Source organism: Mirounga leonina, unplaced genomic scaffold, assembly GCF_011800145.1.
Source record: "Mirounga leonina isolate KUSES-001 unplaced genomic scaffold, KU_Mleo_1.0 Mir_93, whole genome shotgun sequence".
Classification (NCBI taxonomy): Eukaryota; Metazoa; Chordata; class Mammalia; order Carnivora; family Phocidae; genus Mirounga; species Mirounga leonina.
Window position 1 is genome coordinate 36,724,753 of NW_023270854.1, and position 23,514 is coordinate 36,748,266.

General features: G+C 43.9%; 1 protein-coding gene and 1 long non-coding RNA gene across 4 annotated transcripts in view; one reads left to right on the forward strand and one right to left on the reverse strand.

The window, feature by feature from the left end:
• ZNF397 (zinc finger protein 397) overlaps positions 1 to 9,196 on the reverse strand; it is a 46,437-nt gene extending 37,241 nt beyond the window's left edge. The window contains exons 1-4 of one of the 2 annotated variants that reach the window (XM_034995918.1): positions 7,896 to 8,163; positions 6,416 to 6,908; positions 6,028 to 6,151; positions 3,462 to 4,501 (exon numbers count right to left, since the gene is read on the reverse strand). In XM_034995918.1, coding sequence (XP_034851809.1) covers positions 3,462 to 4,501; positions 6,028 to 6,151; positions 6,416 to 6,832 — 1,581 coding nt within the window. In that variant the 5' untranslated portion in view covers positions 6,833 to 6,908; positions 7,896 to 8,163. Of the gene's footprint in view, positions 1 to 825; positions 4,502 to 6,027; positions 6,152 to 6,415; positions 6,909 to 7,895; positions 8,164 to 9,116 lie in introns of those variants that run through there. The other variant, XM_034995917.1, reaches the window with a different exon arrangement.
• Positions 9,197 to 10,028: 832 nt separating this feature from the next.
• Positions 10,029 to 23,514, forward strand: part of LOC118004546 — a 100,176-nt gene continuing 86,690 nt past the window's right edge. For both annotated transcript variants that reach the window (XR_004677611.1, XR_004677612.1), the window contains exons 1-2: positions 10,029 to 11,475; positions 12,562 to 12,649. This is a non-coding gene — a long non-coding RNA (uncharacterized LOC118004546). The remainder of the gene's footprint in view (positions 11,476 to 12,561; positions 12,650 to 23,514) is intronic.

Consider the following 23,514-nt stretch of genomic DNA (forward strand, 5'->3'; position numbering starts at 1 on the left):
TGGACAGTTAATTGCAGTCTATGGAAATGAGGAGGGAGAAGGCAAGAGGTAGGAAAGTGATAGTAAGCACCCTGCCTAAATTGCACATCTTATTTAAAATCACCTTTGAGGGGAACCTGGGTGGTTCGGTCGTTAAGCGTCTGCCTTTGGCTCAGGTCATGATCCCAGGATCCTGCGATGAAGCCCCGCATCGGGCTCCCTGCTCGGCCGGAAGCCTGCTTCTCCCTCCCCCACTCCCCCTGCTTGTGTTCCCTCCCTCGCTCGCTCTCTGTCAAATAAGTAAAATCTTTTTAAAAAATTAAAAAATAAAATCCCCTTTGACATCTACCTTATATTGGTGCCTGCTCTTTCATAAACACAAAGAACGTTGAAGCTTTAACTATAAAACATCATCTACTTCAGCTCCTTTAAGCTGAGGGTGGAGTTGTAAGGGGACTTGCTTATGGCTGCAGAATTCATGGAAAAGCACTAACACGAACAAAGGGCTCTACTTCAAGGTTATTGTTTTCCTCAACTACAGAAATCCTTCATGCAAATAACTTGTATTTGCACAGAGATAATTTGCAGGACTTTTCTGTACACTAGTGTGAGATGGTTGTGTCTGTCACTGTCACTTAACAATGAGGAAGTCATGGGCCAGAGGGTCAGAGTTAACAAGTTAGATAACCTAGGACTTGGGAAGGACAGAGATGCTACAGAAAGCATGTGCTTTTCTTAGTATTTCTTGACTATTCTGGGCGCTCACTCCTTTTACCCTTTTTTCCTCTAAGGTTACAAGTATTTATTGTAGGAAAGTTTGGAAGACAGAAAAATCACAAGAAAAAATTAAATCACCTATAATTTTATCACCCAGAGATAGCCAGTGTAGCACTCTGAGATCACATTATTTCCAGGATTTTTAATGCATAAATATATTTTTACATGGAGTCATATTGTACATGTTCTATTTTACTTAAGATATGCTGTCATTTCTTTTGACATCAACATCACTTTTTTAACAGCGTTTTAAGACTTTGTATACATTCATGATGTTTTCTGAAGCATACATTTCCAGGTAGAATTTTAAAGTCAAAAGGCAATGCTTAAGGCTTCTGGTATTGATTGCCAGAGATCCGACCTATTCACAGCTCACCAGCAGCATTGGAGTCCCAATGTCCCTGAATCTTTGTTTTATGAGGGGGGAAAAAGTGCTGTCTCAACTCTCACTTTAATACACATTTTTAATTCTAGCAAGGCTGACCCTCTGTCACCCATTGGCATTTGTTCTTTTGTGATTTGCTTACTTAGGTACAATTTTTTCTACTGGGACTTTTTCATGGGGAGATACTATCGAGAAGTGGCTCCACAGAAGGGTTTCGTTTTCCTATTGCCTGGTTCGAAGTCTGGCCTGACCACTTTTTAGCTATATGATATTGACTAAGCCATGATCCTAAGCCTTCATTTCCTCATCTGCAAAATATGCGCTGTCAGAGAAACAACAAATATATACAAAGCCCTCAGCAAAGTACCTAGTATGTTTCTTATGGATATGTTAAGAACGCTCTATAAAGAATCTCCCCTTTTGTAATATATGTTGTATCAATTCCTACTTAACAACTGTCCTACCCTTTTTCAGTTTGAGTCTTTATCTTGGGAAATAGAAGAGCTGAATATGAATAGCTCTTACCATGTTACTTTGTTATCCTATCCCTTTCTTCACATTCTCTCCCCAAGCATAGGGATTCAGCCTACCAGCCATTCTTAAGGTTAGTATCTGCTTATCTATGTATGTCCCAACAAGCACATTCTCTACTTATCCTCATGAAAACTCTTCTTTTCCTAAGCTCAGGATTCTAGATTCCCATAGATTTCTATTTTTGGCAGGGTGTTAGAACTCTGACCTGTCAGGTATTTTTGAATAACAGGTTTTTCTGTTGCTGACTAACCTATATCCCTTCCTGCATTGCACTGAAAAGCACCAGTCTAGGGATACTTTTCCTGCTGGGTCTCTCAGAAGAGGGTAGTCTCTGATGGACCAGGACTGTTACTTTTTGTTGCCACTTCCCTTTAGCAGGTCTTTAAAATTCACATGACTGTGAAATACTGCTGATAAAAGGCAAAACTGAACACATTTGAGGTGCCTGGAGAATAAGTCACAGACTCAGCAACTGAAATTACTTTTTAGCACCTGAGCCCAAGGGAGTGCACTAGAACTGTGGGGGTATAGCCCCAGAAACAAATGCGGAAGCCAGAGCAGCTTCCGACCCAGAGCCTTGTGAGTGAGCAGGACGCGGACAACAGCTCTGATAGTCTCAAGAACCAAAGGAGTCCTTCTGTTTAAGAAAAGGAAGATTCAGAACTCTAACAGGTGCTTAACCCGCTAGGCTGGGCTCTTTCTAACCACCCCGCCTCCCTCCCCCCACAACCAGGTCTAGCTGAGCCTAGGCAAGGAAACTAGTTATTAACCTTTTCCCCCAGCTCACACCAGACCAAGACAAAGCTCCGCTCTACCCTGTAGTCCAAGAACTCCAGATTTTGTCTAATAACAGAAGCTTCTCCACCGGCTCTTACTTTGCTACATCCATGCTTCTCTTACAGACAGGACTCCACTTCAAAAGCAACTCAACAGGAATACTCCACACAAAATGGCCTTTTCTCAGACATGCCAGACATTCTTCCTGACCTTTGTCTGTTCCCTCTACTGGGAATATTGTTCCCTGGCCTGTCTGCCTACTTACCTGGCTAACTCCTGTTCACCCTTCAGTTCATTTTTCTCAGAAACTTTCCCTGATCCAAGGTTGGGTCAGGTACTCCTTAATGTCACAGAGCCCTGATATGCCATAATGCCGGTTTGCCTTGCCCATTCAACTGCAGAGACAGTCTTATTTCCCATTGTATTCCTAGTGCCTGACACAACACAGGCCCTCAAAAAATAACTGTTGGATACATTAATTTGTATTCTTTCCACTACCTCATTTCTGGACCGCCCTGGGCTCAACACATTATCGATGAACTGTCTCCCCATCTGTCTTGCTGCCCTGTCACTGTTCTTAATTGGCCAGTAAAATTTTGTATTCCTGAGACAAAATGTCCCTCATACTGTCCACACCATACCCCAAACCTGGCATGTGGACAATCAGATTCAGGGACAGCCCGGGTTGCTGTACCCCCTTCATGACATTCTCATGGAAAATGAGGTTTCAATGTTATATTCCCATTTTTCTCATTTCCTGAGTATTCCTAATGGTAAGAGAAAAGCTGGAAGCAGTGATTCTTCCGTCTGCTGTTCTGATTAGTCCTAGGAAAAGCTTTCAAGGGACAATTTGCATTAGCATTGGGAAGTGCTGCTTAGTGAAGTCAGAATGACTCCAGACCTGGTAGTTTACCAGCCTGGAGTCTTGTTCCAAAGTAAACCGTTTCAACTAACAAAGATAAAAATCTGACCGAAATATTTACAACATTCACTGTATTCACAAATTTACAGTGTGGACCCTCTGGTGGCGCATGAGGACTGATCTGTGCCTGAAAGCCTTCCCACATTCGTTACATACGTAAGCTTCATCCCCAGAATGGATTCTCTGATGCTGAACAAGGGCTGAGCTCCTTTTGAAGGTTTTGCCACATTCATTACACTGATAAGGTTCCTCTCCGCTATGAATTCTCTGATGTCTGATGAGGTTTGAGCTCAAACTGAAAGCTTTTCCACACTCATTACATTCATAGGGCTTCTCTCCACTATGTATTCTCTGATGGGTTATCAGCTCTGAACTCTGCCTGAAAGCTTTTCCACATTCATTACATTCATAAGGTCTCTCTCCTGTATGAATTCGCTGGTGTCTAATAAGCTTTGAGCTTTGGCTAAAGGTTTTCCCACACTCATTACACTCATAGGGTTTCTCGCCAGTGTGAATTCTTTGATGTATAATGAGATACGAACTTTGACTGAATGCTTTGCCACATTCATTACACTTACAAGCTTTCTCCCCAGTATGAATTTTGCGATGTCTAATGAGGGCTGAGCTCTGATTGAAGGCTTTCCCACATTCACTACATTCATATGCTTTCTCACCACTGTGAATTCTCTGATGAATGATCAGGTAGGACCTCAAACTAAAAGCCTTCCCACACTGGTTACACTTATAGGGCTTTTCTCCAGTATGGATTCTCTGATGTTGTGTTAGAGAGGAATGCTGTTTGAAGCTGTGGCCACATACATCACATCTATAAGGTCTCTCTTCTGTAGGAACTTTCTGGTAAGTTATAGAGTTTGTACTTAGAATCAAGCTGCTTTGAGGCTCATGATGGTCTCTCTTTCCCAGAGATTTGTGTGTGAAGATTACTTGACTAAAACTGCCCTCTCGGGAAGGGGATCTTCTTAATTTCTCCCCTGTAGCACTTTCTTGTTGCCACTCTAAATCGCTGCTGTGTTCACTAACTCCTCCAGGTGAAGGTTCCTGGGGATGTCCTTGTGATTTTTCTCCTGAAATGTCCTTCTTGGTCGCTGATTCACTGTTCTCACAATCTGAAATGATAACAGCAAAAACAGACTTTTATTTCGCTAGTCACTCTCAGTACCCACCATGTGAGAGAAAACAGAGGCTTCTACCCACAAAAGAGGTCACGGTCCACACACATCTTTCTTTAATTGCCCATACTGGTCCCTCCGAATTTCTAATATGAAGGCCTACATCTACAGTTTGAGGTTTATTCTTTCCTGCTTCCTCTGAAACTTCACTTGATCAATTAGCTACTATTCCTTTCCTATTATTTTCACCCTCTTTCTCTGCTGACTCATGTTCACCAGCATTTAAATAAGACCAAATTTCTCATCTGTTTCACATCAAGCTCCTTTCCTCCACTTCTCCTTCACACAACCTCACTTCCATTCAAAACTTTTTTTTTTTTAGATTTTATTTATTTGACAGAGAGAGACACAGCGAGAGAGGGAACACAAGCAGGGGGAGTGGGAGAGGGAGAAGCAGGCCTCCTGCATAGCAGAGAGCCTGATGTGGGGCTCGATCCCAGAACCCAAAGGGGTTCAGAGAGCTTCCACGATGGTGAATGCACCCAAGGGCCACAACAGTGGTGAACCTCTAACCTCACGGGGACAGAAGCTCCTGTGCTTGGGACCCTTCTGGATCTTGCTCTATGTACCTCTTCATCTGGCTGTTCACTTTTGTCCTTTATAAACTGGTAAGAATAAGCAAGGTGTTTCCTGGAGTTCTGTGAGCTATTACTGCAAACTATGAAACCTAAAGAGGTGGTCACGGAATGTCAGATTTGCAGCCAAATCGGACAGAAGTGTGGGTGACCTGGGGATTCATTACATGCTACTGGCATCTGAAGTGGGGAGGTGGGGAGGGAGGCACTCTTATGGGACCAAAACTTTAACCTGTGGGATCTTCGCTAATTCTGGGCAATTAGGCTCAAAATTAGTGTTACTTAAGGTGAGGGAAAATTCCACACATCCAGTGTCAGAAGTGCTGTGAGTAGAAAAAACAGTTTTTCCCTTTAGGATGAGACACTCTTCCTCCCACCTATTTACCTGGTTTTCTTTTTACTCATAGTTCAAATCTTAGTTTAGGTGTCTTAGTTTGGGTGTCTCCTCCTCCAAGAAGTACTCCTTGAACCTCTAAGGTTGGGTTAGGTGTGTTCATGTGTCCCCATAGTACCTAGGGCCTACTTTTATTCTGTAATTTATTATACTATATTGCCATTGCCCTTTTGCTTGTCCACCACCCCATCTAGATGTCAAAGTTCCTTGAAGGTAGAGACCCAGTGCCTACCACAGTACCAGACACGTGTTAGCACCCTATTAAGTTATACAATCAAGGAGTAAGTGAAGAGATGACAGGGAAACTGAAACACGAAGGGCTGACTGCACTTCCGGAGGGTTGCTGAATACAAAGCTGCTGAAGTGGGTACCTCTGGTCTAGAGTAAGACAAGTGAGAGGCTCAGGTGTGGCATGTTTGTAAAATGTAATTAATTCTGTATCCTCAAAACTAGAGGCCTGATAACAGTTCCCAGATGAGTTTCTACTTTCTTACCATTTTGGGGGGAAAGGCAAGGTTCCCAGGGTTTCAGCTGTGTCTTTAAAGGCTGGAGTTGGATGTTTGTTAACTCTTGGGATGTTCCAAGACCTGTCAAATCCTTCCATGGTACTGCTGGTCCCTGAAATCAGTAAAAGATGGTTAACTTTGTGAAAAACTCCCCAGGGAAAATGCCTAGTAAAAATTTCAAAGAGGGAAACGACATCTCCAGGATAGGCAACAGGGAAAAAAAGAACTATTTAAGGACAGAGACAGGTACGGCCATAGTAGTCACTGCAGGGTGTGGTGCCGTAGAGACAATTTTCCATTTCACTGCTGTGAGGACGCACATGCTCCCGTCTGTACATTTCTCTTCCCACAACATATCACATCTCCCTGTTCCCACCTGCTGCTGCCCTGGATCATCAAATTCCCTCTCCAAATCCTCCAAGAGGGTCACAGCTTCCTCGCCGCTTTTTGGACTGTGTTGCTGAACCCAAATCTGCAGCTCCTCAGGCAGGATGCTCAGAAACTGCTCGAGCACCAGCAGCTCCAGGATCTGCTCCTTGGTGTGCAACTCTGGCCTCAGCCACTGATGGCAAAGCTCCTGGAGTCGGCCTAGGGCTTCCCGGGGCCCAGGTGTCTCCTGGTAGCAAAACTTTCTGAATTGCTGGCGGAACAATTCTTGGCAGGATCTGATGCTCCCACTCTGCTTACATTTCTGACCCCAGGAGAGGCTTTCTTCTACTTTCACTAGTATTAGTTCTTGATCCTGAGGACTCTGAGGTACCGAGGTTGAAACTGCTCTGGATTCCATAGCCATTCTGTCCTAAACAGTGGAGCAAAAAGCTCACTATGACTGGGTACAGTATTTCAGAGTTTGAGTACTCTCTTCTTTTCTGAAAGATAGAAAAGCACTGTTAACTTACAGCAGTGAAAAAAAAATCTTTTAAGAACTTACAATAAAGATCATCCAGTAATGTGTTGAAACAAGTTTGAGACTCTAACTAAAATAATAATCAAGTGACAAACTAAAGATCATTCACCCCATTTATCACCCATTTAGAATTTCTGCCACTAATGCATAAATTATTTTAGAAGCAAAAGAATGCAATATTACCATGAATTACATAATGAGAAATTTCCTTTTCAATTCTTTCAATCCTGATGGTATCAAGGAGAAAAAAATGTCTTTAACTTATCTGTAAAACTTGCAGAACTCCCTTTTCAATAAAGTATAAGCCTCAGACTTCTTAAGGGTAACAGTATCTAGCTAGGATTTAGTAATGCTGACTTTTAAAAATTTATTTTTAGGGGCGCCTGGGTGGCTCAGTCGGTTAAGCATCTGCCTTCGGCTCAGGTCATGATCCCAGAGTCTTGGGATTGAGGCCGGTATCAGGCTCCCTGCTCAGCAGAGAGCCTGCTTCTCCCTCTCCCTCTGCTTGTGCTCTCTCTCTCTACCAAATAAATAAATAATGTCTTTAAAAATTAAATAAATAGGGGCGCCTGGGTGGCTCAGTCAGTTAAGCATCTGCCTTCGGCTCAGATCATGATCCCAGAGTCCTGGGATCAAGCCCTGCATCGGGCTCCCTGCTCAGCGGAAGCCTGCTTTTCCCTCTCACACTCCCCCTGCTTGTGTTCCCTCTCTCGCTGTCAAATAAATAAAATCTTAAAAAAATAAATAAAATATAAAAATTAAATAATAAAAATATATTTGTAGTTACCTTCCATCTATGGCAAATGATGTTGATTTTCATTTGCGGGAGTAACATTTTAAAAACTTCATGTTAAATGAGTTGATTTAAATAAAAACACTTTTCTTATAATTGCCATTTGATCAAATTTAGTTTTCAATGCATTTCTTCAACAAGCACTGAGGCACTTACCATGGGCTCTGTCGTGAGCCAGGCATAAGACAAAGGTTTTTTGCTTGTGAGTAAACTACAGAGGAATTAACCAAGAAGTGTTTGTTAAATGCTTACTGTGTGCTGAAAAACATGTCCGTTATCATAGAAACACGAAAACAGCAAAAAGGTTAATCTCAGTTCTCAAGCTTAGAATATAGGGGAGTAAACAGTATTTTTTTTCTTTTAAAGATTTTATTTTACAGAGAGAGACAGCGCGAGCAGGAGCACAAGCAGGGGGAGTGGGAGAGGGAGAAGCAGGCTTCCCGCCCAGCAGGGATCCCAATGCAGGGCTCGATCCCAGGACCCTGCGATCATGACCTGAGCCGAACGCAGACGCTTAACGACTGAGCCACCCAGGCGCCTCAGTAAACATTTTTTAGAGTGAAATATGGCAACAAATAATTATGTGTTAAATTGTGTGACAGAGCTCACACATGACCTGATTCTAGGATGGGTGATTATCGACAGGAGGGTATGCCCTTGAAAAGAGCAGGACAGATCAATACAATTTGATCCTAACACTAAACTTTAGAGATTAGAATATTTAGGCTAATATTTAGGTTTATTAAGCCAGCCCGGCCGCATTAGCCTATTTTTATAGCCCGGTTAAACTACAGCATTTGCGAAGTCAGAGTGGGGGAGCAACTGTCCTTTCCGCTGGAAAGCACGGGCTTGAGCTGGCCTCCTCTGGCTCCCCAGGACGCTCGGAAACGCCGCCCGGACAAGGGGCCGCGACCCGGGGATGGGCAGGCCCGGGTAGCAGGGCTCCTTCACCTCGCGCCCGCCGCCCGGGCCGCGCGCCCTCCCCGCCCTCCCTCCGCTCGGGGCCCGCGTCCCTCACCGCGAAGCCCAGCGGCGCCCAGGGCGCAAGCCGCTGACTCGGAGCGGCGAGCCACAAAGACCGGAAGTGCGCTCCCGCGGCCTTCCGCTCGCGCGTCCTCGGGAGCCTCCGTGCGCCCCGCCCCGTGCTCACAGGCAGCCAATCGGCGCCGCGGATCCTTCGTTCCCACCGCCTTCCCTCTCAGGCGTCCAGCCCCGCCCCGCCGAGCGCCGAGGCCCCGGCGAGGGTGAGCTGGGAGGCGGGCGCCCTTGGGAGAGGTCGTCCCCCCCTGGAGGGCGCCGCCCCCCGCCTTGGCTGCCTCCTAGCGTGGCCTCGTCCGCTGGCACCCGCCTCCCGCACACCACTCCCTATCATCTCACCTGCAGTTTCCCAGGAAAGTATTAAGATTTTCCTGTAATTGTAGTGAGTTTCCAGTACCTCCGGCAAAAGTTAACGCGTCTTCTGTTGCTCTTCCGTGTGCAGACCGTTTCAGCCTTACAAGAGCTCTGTGCTGGCTCTGTTACGCCGCTGTCTGGCCGTAGACACCACTGCCCGAAGTCAAGCCCCCGTCGTTCAAGGAGACTCTGGTGTCCCAGGCTGCGACTCTAACGAGGGGTGTTCCCATTTTTCGCCGGAACCTAGAAGACTTAGTGATTTTTTCTTTGGCCATCTAGTAGGTGAAAAGTGGTGCTTTATGTTTTAACTTGCATTTCATTTAGATTAGGGACCTTGAGGATAAGGTATTTTTTTTACGTTTATTGACCATTTATGATTTTTCAAGGAAATGGCCTTTCCCATTTTTTAACTTGAAATGTTACTATTTTCCTTTTATATTTGCGATAGGTTTTTTTACTTGCAAGGTCATCAACTCATTTGTTACAAATACTTCCCTTTAATTATTTAAAAAATGTCAGTACAGGGGCGCCTGGGTGGCTCAGTCGTTAGGCGTCTGCCTTCCGCTGTGGTCATGATCCCAGGGTCCTGGGATCGAGCCTTGCATTGGGCTCCCTGCTCCGTGGGGGGCCTGCTTCTCCCTCTCCCACTCCCGCTTCTTGTGTTCCCTCTCTCACTGTGTTTCTCTCTGTCAGATAAATAAAATCTTTTTAAAAAAGTGTTAGTACAAGGTGATGTGTATACATGGAAACAGCTTTTTTTTTTTTTTTTAATGTTTTATTTATTCATTCATGAGAGTCAGAGAGAGAGAGAGGCAGCGGCAGAGGGAGAAGCAGGCTCCCCGCCTAGCAGGGAGCCCGATGCGGGACTCGATCCCAGGATTCTGGGATCATGACCTGAGCCGAAGGCAGACGCTTAACCATCTGAGCTACCCAGGTGCCCCTGAAAACATCTTTTGTAAGCTAAGGCCATTAAGACACACATATTTGGGAAAAAATAATTAGCTTTCAGAGTGATTAACGAAATCTTGATCATTGTGAACCAGCTACGGTAATTTTACAAATCAAGAGAACAAATAATATTACCGTATGTTTCAGTTATCCCTTGCTGCATAAATAAAACAGCAGGTGTTTTATTGTTCACAATTCTGTGGTCAGGAATTCAGGCAGGGCTTAGCAGAGATGACTAGCTCATGCTCTCTGAGGTGTCAGCTAGCATGGCTTAACTGGGACTAGAAGGTCCAAGAAGCCTTCACTCATATTGCTGTGGTCTTGGGTGCTGCCTGTTGGCTGGAGTTACTTGATTCTCCTCTATAAAGCTTCTTTCTCTTCGTGTAGTCTCCATCATTCAGGAGGTTAGCCTAAGGTTTCTTATATGGTGTAGGGCTTCCAACAGAGTGAAGGAGAAAGGGAACAGGCTAGTTCTCTTAAGGCCTAGGTTTGGAATTGGCATTATATTAGTTCTGCTGTATTCTATCGGCAGAAAGGCAGGACTCATGGGAAGGGGAAATAGACTCCACCTTTTGATAGGAAGAACAGCTTGAACGTAGAAGGAAATTTAGTCAGTTACCCTTGCATCCAATTTACCTCAACTTACGGTCCTAAAATGACTGAGTTTCAGATTACAGATGATATCCACAAGCAGAAGTAGGGAACACCCTTATGTTCTGCCCCTTTTTAAGACTAAGAAAAACCTCTCCCCTCAGCAGATTTCCTCTCATATCTTATTAATTAAAATTACTTCAACTGTCTATGCCTGTCACCAACAAGGGTGGTGAGGCGTCCATGATGGGCTCAGGCCAATTGAGGGTTCATATCCCAGGTGTGAGGAGGGGCAAGCCTCTCCTGAAAGACAATCTGGGGAAGGTAAACAAAATTAGGATTATGTTAAAAAGGCAGAAATGTTAAGGGCAGGGTAGGAGTGCTGACAACATTGATTCCATCTTTGGCCCTCCATCTCGTTCATGCCCTCGCAATGACCTCCCCTCGAGGCCACACGTTTCAGGCCCCATGGAGGTTAATGCATCCCCTGACCTGAATGCAGGAAGGCTTGTTCTGATCTTCCCTAAAGTGACACACAGAGGGCACCCCTTTAGATAACTAGTAAAGATGGCTGGCGCACAGAAGGCACCACTTTCGCTAATAGTAAAGATGGCTGGCGCACAGAAGGCTCCACTTTCGCTAACTAGTAGAGCCAGCGCTCTTGCGCAGGTGGCACCACCTGAGACAACCACCCTGTGACCTCACCACCACGCTGCTCGCCCTCCAGAAAGTGGGGATGAAGGCCTCGATTTAGCGGAGAGTAGCTGTATCGTGCTCAGCATCTTCTGTCTGCCGGATTCTCCCTGTAAGTTACCGCGAGTAAGACTCTAAGGAGTCATGGTGTAGCTTGTGTTGTTTTCTGGTCTCTAAGTGCCTTTGGGGGTGCCTGGGTGGTGCAGTTGGTTAAGTATTGGACTCTTGGTTTCAGCTTCGGTCGTGATCTCAGGGTCCTGAGTTGGAGCTCTGTGTCAGGCTCCCTGCACTCAGCGCAGTCGGTTTTGAGATTCTCTTTTCTTTCTCTCTCAACTAAATAAATATTAAAAAAATATATTCCTGGGGCGCTTGGGTGGCTCAGATGGTTAAGCGTCTGCCTTTGGCTCAGGGCATGGTCCCAGAGTCCTGGGATCGAGCCCCATGTCTGGCTCCTGGCTCAGCGGGGAGCCTGCTTCTCCCTCGCCCTCTGCCTCTCCCCCTGCTCATGCTCTCTTTCTGTATCTGTGTCTCGAATGAATAAATTAAAAAATCTTAAAAAAATATATATTTCTCAAAGTGCCTTCTCAGTTTGGAGGATACTTTACTGACCCTCTGCCTTCTAACAGGCAGAAAAAGGGGATAGGCTGATGAATGCGGAGTGTGTAATGGTAGCATCTCCTTCATATAGGTAACCTGATTTACCTTATATAGGTAAGAAAGTGAGGCACTAGGAAAAAAGATTCCTGTCACTCCTTGTAAGAGGGTGTGTATATTTATTTTTATTTTTAAAATATTTTATTTGACAGAGAGACACAGCGAGAGAGGGAACACAAGCAGGGGGAGTGGGAGTGGGAGAAGCAGGCTTCCCGCGGAGCAGGGAGCCCGATGTGGGTCTCGATCCCAGGACCCTGGGATCATGACCTGAGCGGAAGGAAGACGCTTAACAATTGAGCCACCCAGGAGCCCCAAGAGGGTGTGTATATTTAAAATATAAACCAGTTTCTTAGTTGCAAGAGATGTAAACTGGAGATTTATGGGTAGGACTTGGTTAAAATTTCTGGTGGAAGAGTAATTCATTACTCTTAAGAGCCTTAGCCAACATTTTCCACTTACATAATGTCTTAGTCTGTTCGGGCTGCTATAACGAAAATACCATAGACTTGATGGCTTATAAACAACAGAAATTTATTTCTCACAGTTCCACAGGGTGGAAAGTCCATGATCAAGGTGTGTAGATTCAGCCCCTGGTGAGGACCCACTTCATGAGCTTCATAAAGTCGTGATTGGTGAGTAAGGCTATTTATTCAGTGAAGTTTGTTTGAATTACTGTATCACATTCAACAGTGCTCTCCTTCAACTTCATCAGGAGAGATAAGCTCGTTGGAAGTCTCTTCACTGTAAACCACTGTTCAGTCATAAATGATAGAGAAAATGGCTTCTGATGCTTCAGGGAACTGGATCATTCCCTCGTTCTGCATATATCATTGAACACCAGTGTATGTGAAACACTGGTAAGAAAAGTGAGGGATTCAAATGAAATACCAGAAAGGCTTTCTCACTTCACTTACCACTATGAATCCTAGAGCATTAACTCCCTGAGGTTTTGGGTTTCCACATAGTCTCTCCAGGATGGCCTAGCGCCCCGGGGCTGTTCAAGTAATTAGACAAGGAACTACTGAGCTGGCTGTAATGTCTTAGCAGCCTAGATAAGCAAACCTAAACCTAAGCTAGTGTGGATGCCTTTAAAAGCCTCAAAATTAAGAACTAGGAATTTAAGAATAGCTAATCACAAACAGCCAACTAAGCCTTCTCAAATAAGGCAACAAGTTATAGCCAATCAAGGAATTTCTTTGAGTTGCCTCTCCATCTGTGTTGTAAGCCTTTCCCTTAGCTCCTGCTGGTGCAGTGCCCCTAGCCATTGTTAGCCTGGTGCTGCCTGATGTGCATTGATGTTTGCTCAAAAAAACCTCCAAATGGGGCGTCTGGGTGGCTTAGTTGGTTAAGAGTCCGACTCTTGGTTTCGGCTCAGGTCAAGATCCCAGGGTCATGGGATCGAGCCCCACATTAGGGTCCGTGCTCAGCGGGGAGTCTGCTTGGAGATTCTCTCCTTTTCCTCTGCCCCTCCTCCTGTTTGTGGCTGCACCCCGCCCCCTTGCAAATCTTAAAAAACAAAAACAACAAGAAACTTAATTTTCGGATGTGAGGGCAATCTAGCTGTAACATCTGTCTCCCCAATATTCAAGAGGGTTGAATCGGCTGATCTGGCTGGCTAGGCAGGTGTGCCCGTTCTCCCTCACCCCTCCATCTGCGTCCCTCCCGAAGCTGTGCACTTGGTTGAAGGGGATGATCTTCCCTGATAGAGGAGGACTGTTCTTGGGTCAAGGGTATATGAATAGCTGTGCTCCCCGGCTAGAACCTCCAAACAAGTTCTCAAGGTCCATCTGTAAGAGAATGTAGGGTAGTCAAGCTTCCAAGATTCCAGACCCCTCCAAATGAGGGGCTGCACGTGGCAGTCTGCCTTTAAAAACAAAACAAAAAACCCCACAAAACGTCAAAATTTTCATGTACCTCCACTTACTTTTAAATAGTGCTAAAACTAGTGATTGTAGGTATTTGAAGGGTTCAAAGATGGCAAGTGTTCAGAAAGAAGAATTTTGAATAATAGACTTTTTTAACCAAGAATTTATTTTAATTGGGTATAGTAAGAGGCCAGACATGGTGGTAAGTGCCTTTGGGGGGGGAAAAAAGTTTGTTACAATTCCCTAGAGGATGGGAGCACTGCATGCCACACAGGGCCACGTGGGGTTACAAGAAGAATCAGAGAAGTGGAACGAAATTTTTTTTTTTTTTAAGTGCTGGGAAGTAGCTAGGTGGGGATGGTCCCTATTGAGCAGCAGGCGAAATGCATGGATGAGGCTTGTGGCTGGAGGGTTTGTAATAGATTTCCCAAATGCCTGATGGTGGAGGTGTTTGTAAAACAAAACAAAATAAAACCTTGGACTGTTAGTATGACTTTGTGACTCCAAAATGCCAAATCATCAGCTACAGAATATCAGAAATACTTAGTACACCAGTATATTCTATTACTGTTAACACTGATGTTACCAGTTTAGCTTTGTATTTTTTTAGAGACAGATAATAGATGTAGTAATGGAATGAGGCAGTGCTTATTTGGAGTACCTAAAACAGTAAACAAAGGCCTTATTTACCGAGTTGTTTCTCTTTGCCTCAGTGTCAAGGAAAGCCCTTGAAGTTGCTCAGGAGGTGCGTTCCTTTATCATGCCTAGCACAGAGTTAAAGCTACAGGTGGACTCTTCCTGTTTTACTTTTTTTCCCCTTCCTTTTCAGCCTAACCACAATGACCAGTCTCGTCCTACCAAAAAAAAAATGGGGAAAGTGATAGTACCTACCTACCCTATAAAGTTATGAGTGTCAAGTGAGTAAGTAGACTTAGAACAGCGCTTGATGAATGTGTACTGTTATTAGGGGAGGAGGGATTGTGTCAGTGACAAGAATGAGGAGGCTGGAAGAAAGAACAGTGCTGTAGGTCTGGATTTGCAGGATGGTAAGAATTATTTAGGGTCTTTGTTAAGGATATATTTCTAGGCCTTCGATTAGAACCCACCTAGGGAGGGTTCTCAGAATTTGTTTTTGACAAATACCCCAGATGATTCTTAGTATCAGAATCAGGGAAACTGATGTGGTAGATAGTGTAGACTTAAGAATCAGACTGATGTGGGTTCTGATCCATTCTTGAAACAATTATGTCCAGATGTCCACATGTACCAGAGCCTTCTTTAGGTGCTGGGCATACAGCAGAGACTAAAACCTACCAAAATCCCTCTTATTTTTGTCCTTCTTTGTAGTCCATCTGGATTCCTATCCTAAGATGCCAACCAGGGCCTGTCAGGAGTGACTTGAATGAACTATTTAAACAATAAAAGCTCCCCCCACCACCACAAAAGCATTATGAGTTCATTAAAGAAAAAAAAACTATACACCACTGGGAGCCTGGGTGTCTCAGTCGCCTTCAGATCAGGACATGATCCCAGGGTCCTGGGATTGAACCCTGCATGTTGGGCCCCCTGCTCAGTGGGGAGTTTGCTTCTCCCTCTTCTTCCCCCTCCCACTCATGGGCGCCCCCCCCCCCCCCCCTCAAATAAACCTTTTTTTTTTTTTTTAAAGACTTTATTAGCGCAAGAAAGAGTGCACACAAGTTGGGAGGAGAGGGAGAAGCAGGCTCCCTGAGAGCAGGGAGCCCAATGTGGGGCTCCATCCCAGGACCCTGGGATCATGACCTGAGCCGAAGGCAGATGCTTAATGGACTGAGCCCCCCAGTCGCCCCTGTCTAAAATCTTAAACAAAAACACTATGCACCGTAGCCCAGTGAGCTCATGTTGGAGAGGGAAATCCTCAGCTGCCCGGAAGGCTGTTAAATTAACATTGAGTGAAAACATTTAGGGGGGGGAAAGTGGTGGTGGGGGGGTGGTTTGGTGAAGATGTCCCAGTAGTTTTACCTTTAAATTGGAAATTGAGCCACTTGACAACAGAAAAGCCATTGTGACCAGGTATAGTTTGCTTGGCTTTAGGGTTTTTTGTATTTACTGTCTGGTTGGTTGGTTGGTTAATAGGGTATGTCTGATGAATAGGGTGTTTTGACAAATCCCTTCAAAATTGCCCTTTGAAAGGAAAATTAGGGCAGCTGAATGTTAGTTTGCTCTTCCTCCAGAAAGACAGGCTCAAACTCAGGAGAAAATGTTTTGATTGATGGCTTCGTTACATACTTACCTTTAGGGCGTACTTACCTTTGAAAATGGTTTTGTTGATCTCTTGTCAGGGGAAACCAAGAAGTACTTGACGGAGGTTTGATTGGAATTCAGTGTCACATAACCAGTGTCCTATCTGCTTGTAGGGTCCAAGCTGGAGCAGCAACTCTATTTTCAGTTTTTTTTAAACTTCTATTTAATTAATTTATTTTTTAAGATTTTATTTATTTGAGAGAGAATGGAAGAGAGAGAGCACGAGAGGGGGGAGGGTCAGAGGGAGAAGCAGACTCCCCGCCGAGCAGGGAGCCTGATGCAGGACTCCATCCTGGGAATCCAGGATCATGACCTGAGCCGAAGGCAGTTGCCTAACCAACTGAGCCACCCAGGCGCCCATTTATTTTATATTTTAGAAGATTTTATTTATTTATTTGACAGAGAGAGACCGTGAGAGAGGGAACACAAGCAGGGGGAGTGGGAGAGGGAGAAGCAGGCTTCCCATTGAGCAGGGAGCCCGATGCCGGGCTCTATCCCAGGACCCTGGGATCATGACCTGAGCCAAAGGCAGATGCTTAATGACTGAGCCACCGAGGCGCCCCTATTTATTTTTTAAAAGATTTTAAAGTAATCTCTACTTGAGTGGGGCTCACACAACCCTAAGATCAAGAGTCACACACTCCACCAACTGAGCCAGCCGGGTGCCCCTTAGCTCGTTTTTTAGTAAACGAATTAAGGACCACTAGGTTTAATATTGATGTAAGAATGCTATTTAATTCTGTAAACACCAGATTGAGGATAAAATACTGTTTTCTTTGCCTGTCTTGATTATCTGTTTTTATCTTTTGATTTGCATTTTCTGGATTTATTTCATACTAGGCATGGAGGTTTATTACTCTATTTTTGGTGCTTATGCTTTAAGTACAGTATAGAAATCATTAAAAACAAAAATAGATCTTGGACATGGCTACTGGGGAAATGGAGGTGTTCTTTTCAGTGACATTTGAGACTGCTAATACTTGGCTCCTTAAGAACCAATGATACCGGGGTGCCTGGGTGGCTCAGTCGATAAGCATCTGCCTTCGGCTCAGGTCATAATCCCAGGGTCCTGGGCTCCAGCCCCGCATTGGGCTCTCTGCTCGACGGGAAGCCTGCTTCTCCCTCTCCCACTCCCCTTGCTTGTGTTTCTGCTCTCGCTATCTCTGTCTCTGTCAAATAAATAAATTAAAAACAAAACAGATACCATATTTTTGCACTTGCTAAGTGTACATTACCATCCCCTTTGAAAAAGAGTGTATTGAAAAATTTCAAAGCTATAATTTACTTTTACACTAATGTATGACTTTTGGGAATTATGGGACTAATAGAGATAAAGGAGATAGATACTTAATCACTACTCAACCTGACACAATTGTTTCTTTATACCATCCCTCTAAAGCTGAACTTTTGGAGGTAGTGACTTTGTAATTGCCAGTACCTTGCAATGGCCTCTTGTCAATCTTTATGCCCTTATGCATTCTCAACAATAGCATTTGTCACTGTTGACAGGCTATCCTTTTTTCCCCCCATCTACCACTCCATCCACATTTGGCCTAGCTAGCTCCTCTTTACTACCTACTTCTTCTTCTTCTTTTTTTTTAAAGATTTTATGTATTTGAGAGAGAGCACGTGCACATGAGGGTGGGGGGCACAGTGGGAGAGGGAGAAGCAGACTCCCTGTTGAGCAGGGAGCCCGACGTGGGGCTCCATCCCAGAACCCTGGGATCATGACCTGAGCTGAAAGCAGACGCTTAACCGACTGAGCCACCCAGGTGCCCCCACTACTTACTCCCTTTGTACCTAGTTCTTCATACCACTGCCAAGCTCGTGTTCGACACTCTTCTCTTCATAAATATTCCTTCTCTAGAATGATTTCACTCTATTTGTGTGTAAATGATGCCCAGATCTGTTTTTCCATCCCTGACTTGTCTACTGAAGGAAAACTGTCTCATCACCCTTCTGATACCTAGTGTGTGGGTTTTCCACATCAAGCGGTTGTCCAGTCCCACACTTGGGTGTGCCACAGTTAATTCAGTTCTGCCGCCAGCCTCTCAGAGTCGGCGCAGGCCCTGCAGGTTACGGGCTCAGTCCCATGACTGTCTCCTCACTTCAGACACCAGTCACAAGGCGCAGGTTCCCAGCTTACCCACACCTCTGTCCAACCTGGCCACAAATTGGAGGTTCCCGTAGCCCCGCTAAGGCTCGGTCATTTGTTAGGACAGCTCACAGAAATCGGGGGAACACTTGACTCACTATTGTTTGGTTTATTACAAAGGATACAAATGAACAACCAGATGAAGAGTTAGGGTGAAGTCAGGAAGAGTCCGAGTGCAGGAACTCCTGTCCCCACACAACTGGGGTTGTGCCACCAACCTGGAAGCTCTCTTCATTTGTGTAGGGTTCCTTCGGAGGTCCCTTTCCTAGTTATGATTGACTAAATCAATGACCACTAATGATTAACTCAATCTCTATTTCCCTCTCTCCTTCCTGGAGGTTAGAAGTAGAGTGTGGGACTGACAATTCCAGTTTTCTCATGTGGTTGGTTCCTCTGGCAACCAGCCCTCCTGCTCTAGTAGTTAGCTGGAACTCAGGTGTATTTGACAGGGGCACATTGTGAATGACAAAAGACTCTTCTCTCACGCCTACTGCTCAGAAAATCCCAACGGTTTTAGGAGCTCTGTGCCAGGAACCACGAATGAATACCAGATAGTGATTTCTTGTTACATCACAGTATTCCTTCTACCCAGCCCCAGATCTTAATTTCTGGTTTGTGTGACCATCTATCCGAGCACTGGTGAACAGTCCAACAATGCTTCAATGTTCATACGGCCAAATCCCATTCAATTACCTTCCTTTATTTTGAATCCTACTGATAATGAATTGTTGTGGAATTATTATAATAGAGTAATTGTCTTTATTATTATTATTTTTTGCCTCCCGATGTCCTGACTAAGCAGAAATTTAGGGTCAGTGTAAGGGAAAATTAGTCATTTTTAAACTCTGGTCCTATTGAATTATCATCCGAAATAGCTCAAATTTGTTGTTTTTACGTTTCCACTATTTGAATTCAGGCCTTTATGGTCTGTCTTGTAATAGGTTCTTAATCTCCTTGATTCCTATCTGCCCTCTTATTCCAATGCATCTTTCAGATTGCGAGAATCTTAACATGAATCTGATTAATCATCCTGTCTGTAAATCTTTGCTGCCTTGCTATACCCTCTAATGTAAGGCACACCCCCTTACCATTTCATTTAACCTCTTCCTCCTTCTGACCCATATTAACTGATAATAGGAAAAACGTTAAGGTTCGAAGCCTATGGCCAAGATCTTAATGTCTTTGGTGCAAAAAGGTGGTTTTATTAAAGCACAGGGACAGGACCTGTGGGCAGAACTGTACTAGGGTCACGAGGAGTGGCCCATTACGCACTTTCAAGTTGGGAGGGGGTTAGGGATAGAGTAAGCCTCCGAGGTACTTTGGAAACAAGGTTTCCAGGATCCTAAGGGGACTAGTTATTGTTAGGAAAAGGTCATTTATTACTGTTGAGTAAAAACTCAGTCCTGAGACTCTTCAGTTGTATACCAGTGGGTCATGTGCTTGGGGATGATTGTCAACATGGGTCCTGGGGGGAGAGATGAAGTTTCCAAAGGAATTTTTATATGTTAAAGTAGACTTACAGGATTGGGGCGGGGCCAGGCAGGATTGCCTTAAGCCTTTAGCAAAGTATTAACATTGAGGCAGTTGAGTCCCTAGAAGAATGTCACTCTGACTGTTTTAAGGACTTGTCAATGGGCTGTAGGTAGTAAGGAAATTTAATAATTTTTCTTCTGCCCTTGTTGCCCATATCATTACCCACCTATGTACTTGGGCACCAAAGCTGATATTCCATTTCTCTCCTGCTACTGTTTAATTTCTTTGCCTTTGTCCTGACTTTAATAACATTTTGCTTTTGGTTGAAATCTTCAGCATGCTTCAAGGACAGTGTATGTTATTTTCCCTGTGAAGTCTTGCTTAGCCCTTAGGAAGGGCTCTGTTATGATTTGCTCCTCTTGACTTAGAATAGTATTCCTTAGATCTGAAAAGCATTTGAACGTGTTTTTTTTAAATTTTGTTTTATTGTTATGTTAGTCACCATACATCATTAGTTTTTGATGTAGTGTTCCATGATTCATTCTTTGTGCATAACACCCAGTGCTCCATGCAGAACGTGCCCTCTTTAATACCCATCACCAGGCTATCCCATCCTCCCATCCCCCCCCTCTAGAACCCTCAGTTTGTTTTTCAGAGTCCATAGTCTCTCATGGTTCGTCTCCCCCTCCGATTCCCCCCCCTTCATTTTTCCCTTCCTACTATCTTTTTCTTTCTTTCTTTTTTTTAAACATATAATGTATTATTTGTTTCAGAGGTACAGGTCTGTGATTCAGCAGTCTTACACAATTCACAGTGCTCACCATAGCACATACCCTCCCCAGTGTCTATCATCCAGCCACCCCATTCCTCCCACCCCACCACCACTCCAGCAACCCTCAGTTTCCTGAGATTGAGTCTCTTATGGTTTGTCTCCCTCTCTGGTTTCATTTTGTTTCATTTCTTCCTCCCTTCCCCTATGATCCTCTGTCTTATTTCTCAAATTCCTCATATCAGTGAGATCATATGATACTTGTCTTTATCGGAGTGACTTATTTTGCTTAGCATAATACCCTCTAGTTCCATCCACGTTGTTGCAAATGGCAAGATTTCGGGTTTTTTTTGATGGCTGCATAATATTCCAGTGTGTGTGTGTGTGTGTGTGTACACACATCTTTATCCATTCATCTGTTGATGGACATCTTGGCTCTTTCCATAGTTTGGCTATTGTGGACATTGCTGCTATAAACATTGGGGTGCACATACCCCTTCAGATCACTGCATTTGTATCTTTGGGGTAAATACCCAGTAGTGCAATTGCTGGATTGTATGGTAGCTCTATTTTCAACTTTTTTGAGGAACCTCCATACTGTTTTCCAGAGTGGCTGCACCAGCTTGCATTCCCACCAACAGTGGAAGAGGGTTCCCCTTTCTCCGTATCCCCGCCAACATCTGTCATTTCCTGACTTGTTAATTTTAGCCATTCTGACTGGTGTGAGGTGGTATCTCATTGAGGTTTTGATTTATATTTCCCTGATGCCAAGTGATGTTGAGCACTTTTTCATGTGTCTGTTGGCCATTTGGATGTCTTCTTTGCAGAAATGTCTGTTCATGTCTTCTGATCCCATTTCTTGATTGGATTATTTGTTCTTTGGGTGTTGAGTTTGATAAGTTCTTTATAGATTTTGGATACTAGCCCTTTATCTGATATGTCATTTGCAAATATCTTCTCCCATTCTGTCAGTTGTCTTTCGGTTTTGTTGACTGTTTCTTTTGCTGTGTAGAAGCTTTTTATCTTGATGAAGTCCCAGTAGTTCATTTTTGCCCTTGCTTCCCTTGCCTTTGGCGATGTTTCTAGGAGGAAGTTGCTATGGCTGAGGTTGAAGAGGTTGCTGCCTGTGGCACTTGAACATGTTACTAGAAGTATTTATATTTTAAAATTTATCCTTAAAATATTTTTATTACCATTTATTTTTTTGTTTTGCCAAGAAATGGAACAAAGGAAATTTACTAAACTACTGTCCTCATCATCGTCCTTCTCACTTTGACACACAATTAACAAATGTCTGGACTGCTTGCATACAATTGGGGTAGATTGGGGCAGAAAGCCCTAACAATTGGTCCTGCACTTAGCAATCCATGAAGTCTACAGTAGACCTGGAATGATGGTAAGTGACTGGGCTTCTCCCAGTGAGAAGATGATCTGCTACAAGTTTCCACGTTTCCTTTGAAATTCAAGGTCATAAACAGAATCATACTCAACATATTTATTTTTTTAAGATTTTATTTATTTGAGAGAGCAAGCAAGCAAGAGACGGCATGCATGAGCAGGGCAGGGGGAGAGGGAGAAGCAGAAGCAGGCTCCCCACTGACCAGGTACCGCCCCCCCACCCCAGTGCGACTGGACTCAGGGCTCAGTCCTAGGACACTGAGATCATGACCTGAGCTGAAGGCAGATGATTAACTGAGCCATGCATGTGCACCCCCATACCCAACACATTTCTAAGCATAGTGGCTACTCCTTTACATAATTTTAAACAAGTCTTGAATAAAGTGTGTGCAGTTAAACAAGTCTAGCCAGTTTAATCTTGTGTTTAAATAGCAACTGATTTCTCAGTCACCTAGGAAACTGCATGGAAACCAGGGACTCAAGTAATAACCCTCTAAATAGAGAACATGTCAGGATCTCTTAAAGCTTTCAAATCAAGGATAGTATTAGCAGTTTGTGTAAGTAAGTGTGACAACATGGCAGAATGAAATAAAATTACGAAAGCACACAAGTGAATGCATTCTGCTAATGACTGACTCTAACCAAACCAACCCAAAATAAATTCAAACAATTGTTAATTTAAAAAATATACCTTGCCCAACATTTTACTATGATTTTATTAGTCTATGGAAGGATCACATGCTAGTCACATCCTACAGGTATAATAAAATACATGAAGGTGTTGAATGTCAGTCTAAATAGACCTATCTATGCCATGGGATAGACCTCTATTTTTACGTAAGTGTTGACTTGTACAAAGAAGGAATAAATTAATCATCCTTAAAGTCCTCACTAGTTTTTGTAGTTGATTGTATTGTTACTATCTGTTAATAATGTAATTATATATAAAGGGTTAATAGTATAAGCAGTAAAATACATCACTTATTAATTGTTTATTAGACTAAAAGGTCATCGAATGTGCATATCATAGGTGTTCCAGAATATTCAAACAGTTTTCAATTTCTTCCTTCCCAAGTTCCCTTTGTTCCTTTATCTCTTCGGCTTTGCAAGAATCTTGCTAGTTTGTGTTGTGTTACACCTGTTGTGAATTAAAAAGCAGGCGCTAACTAGCAATAGCGATGACCCTGGCTCAAGTTGTAAAATGGATGAAACTTTCAATTACCTTTACAGCTTTGGAAATACATCTTGGCTGGAGCCAGTTCAGTAAATAGATTCTTGTTTATCCACCGTTGAGTACTTCTGTCAGTTTTGAAGAAAAAACTCTGTTTTGAAGGGAAAAGTCTGTCTTGGGGGGGGAAGGAGAGAGTCTGTCTTGGGGGGAAGGAGAAAGTGTGTCTTGGGGGGAGAGAGAGTCTGCATGGAGGGGGGGTTGAAGGAAAAAGTCTTCGTGGAGGGGGGTTGAAGGAAAAAGTCTTCGTGGAGGGGGGTTGAAGGAAAAAGTCTTCGTGGAGGGGGGTTGAAGGAAAAAGTCTTCGTGGAGGGGGGTTGAAGGAAAAA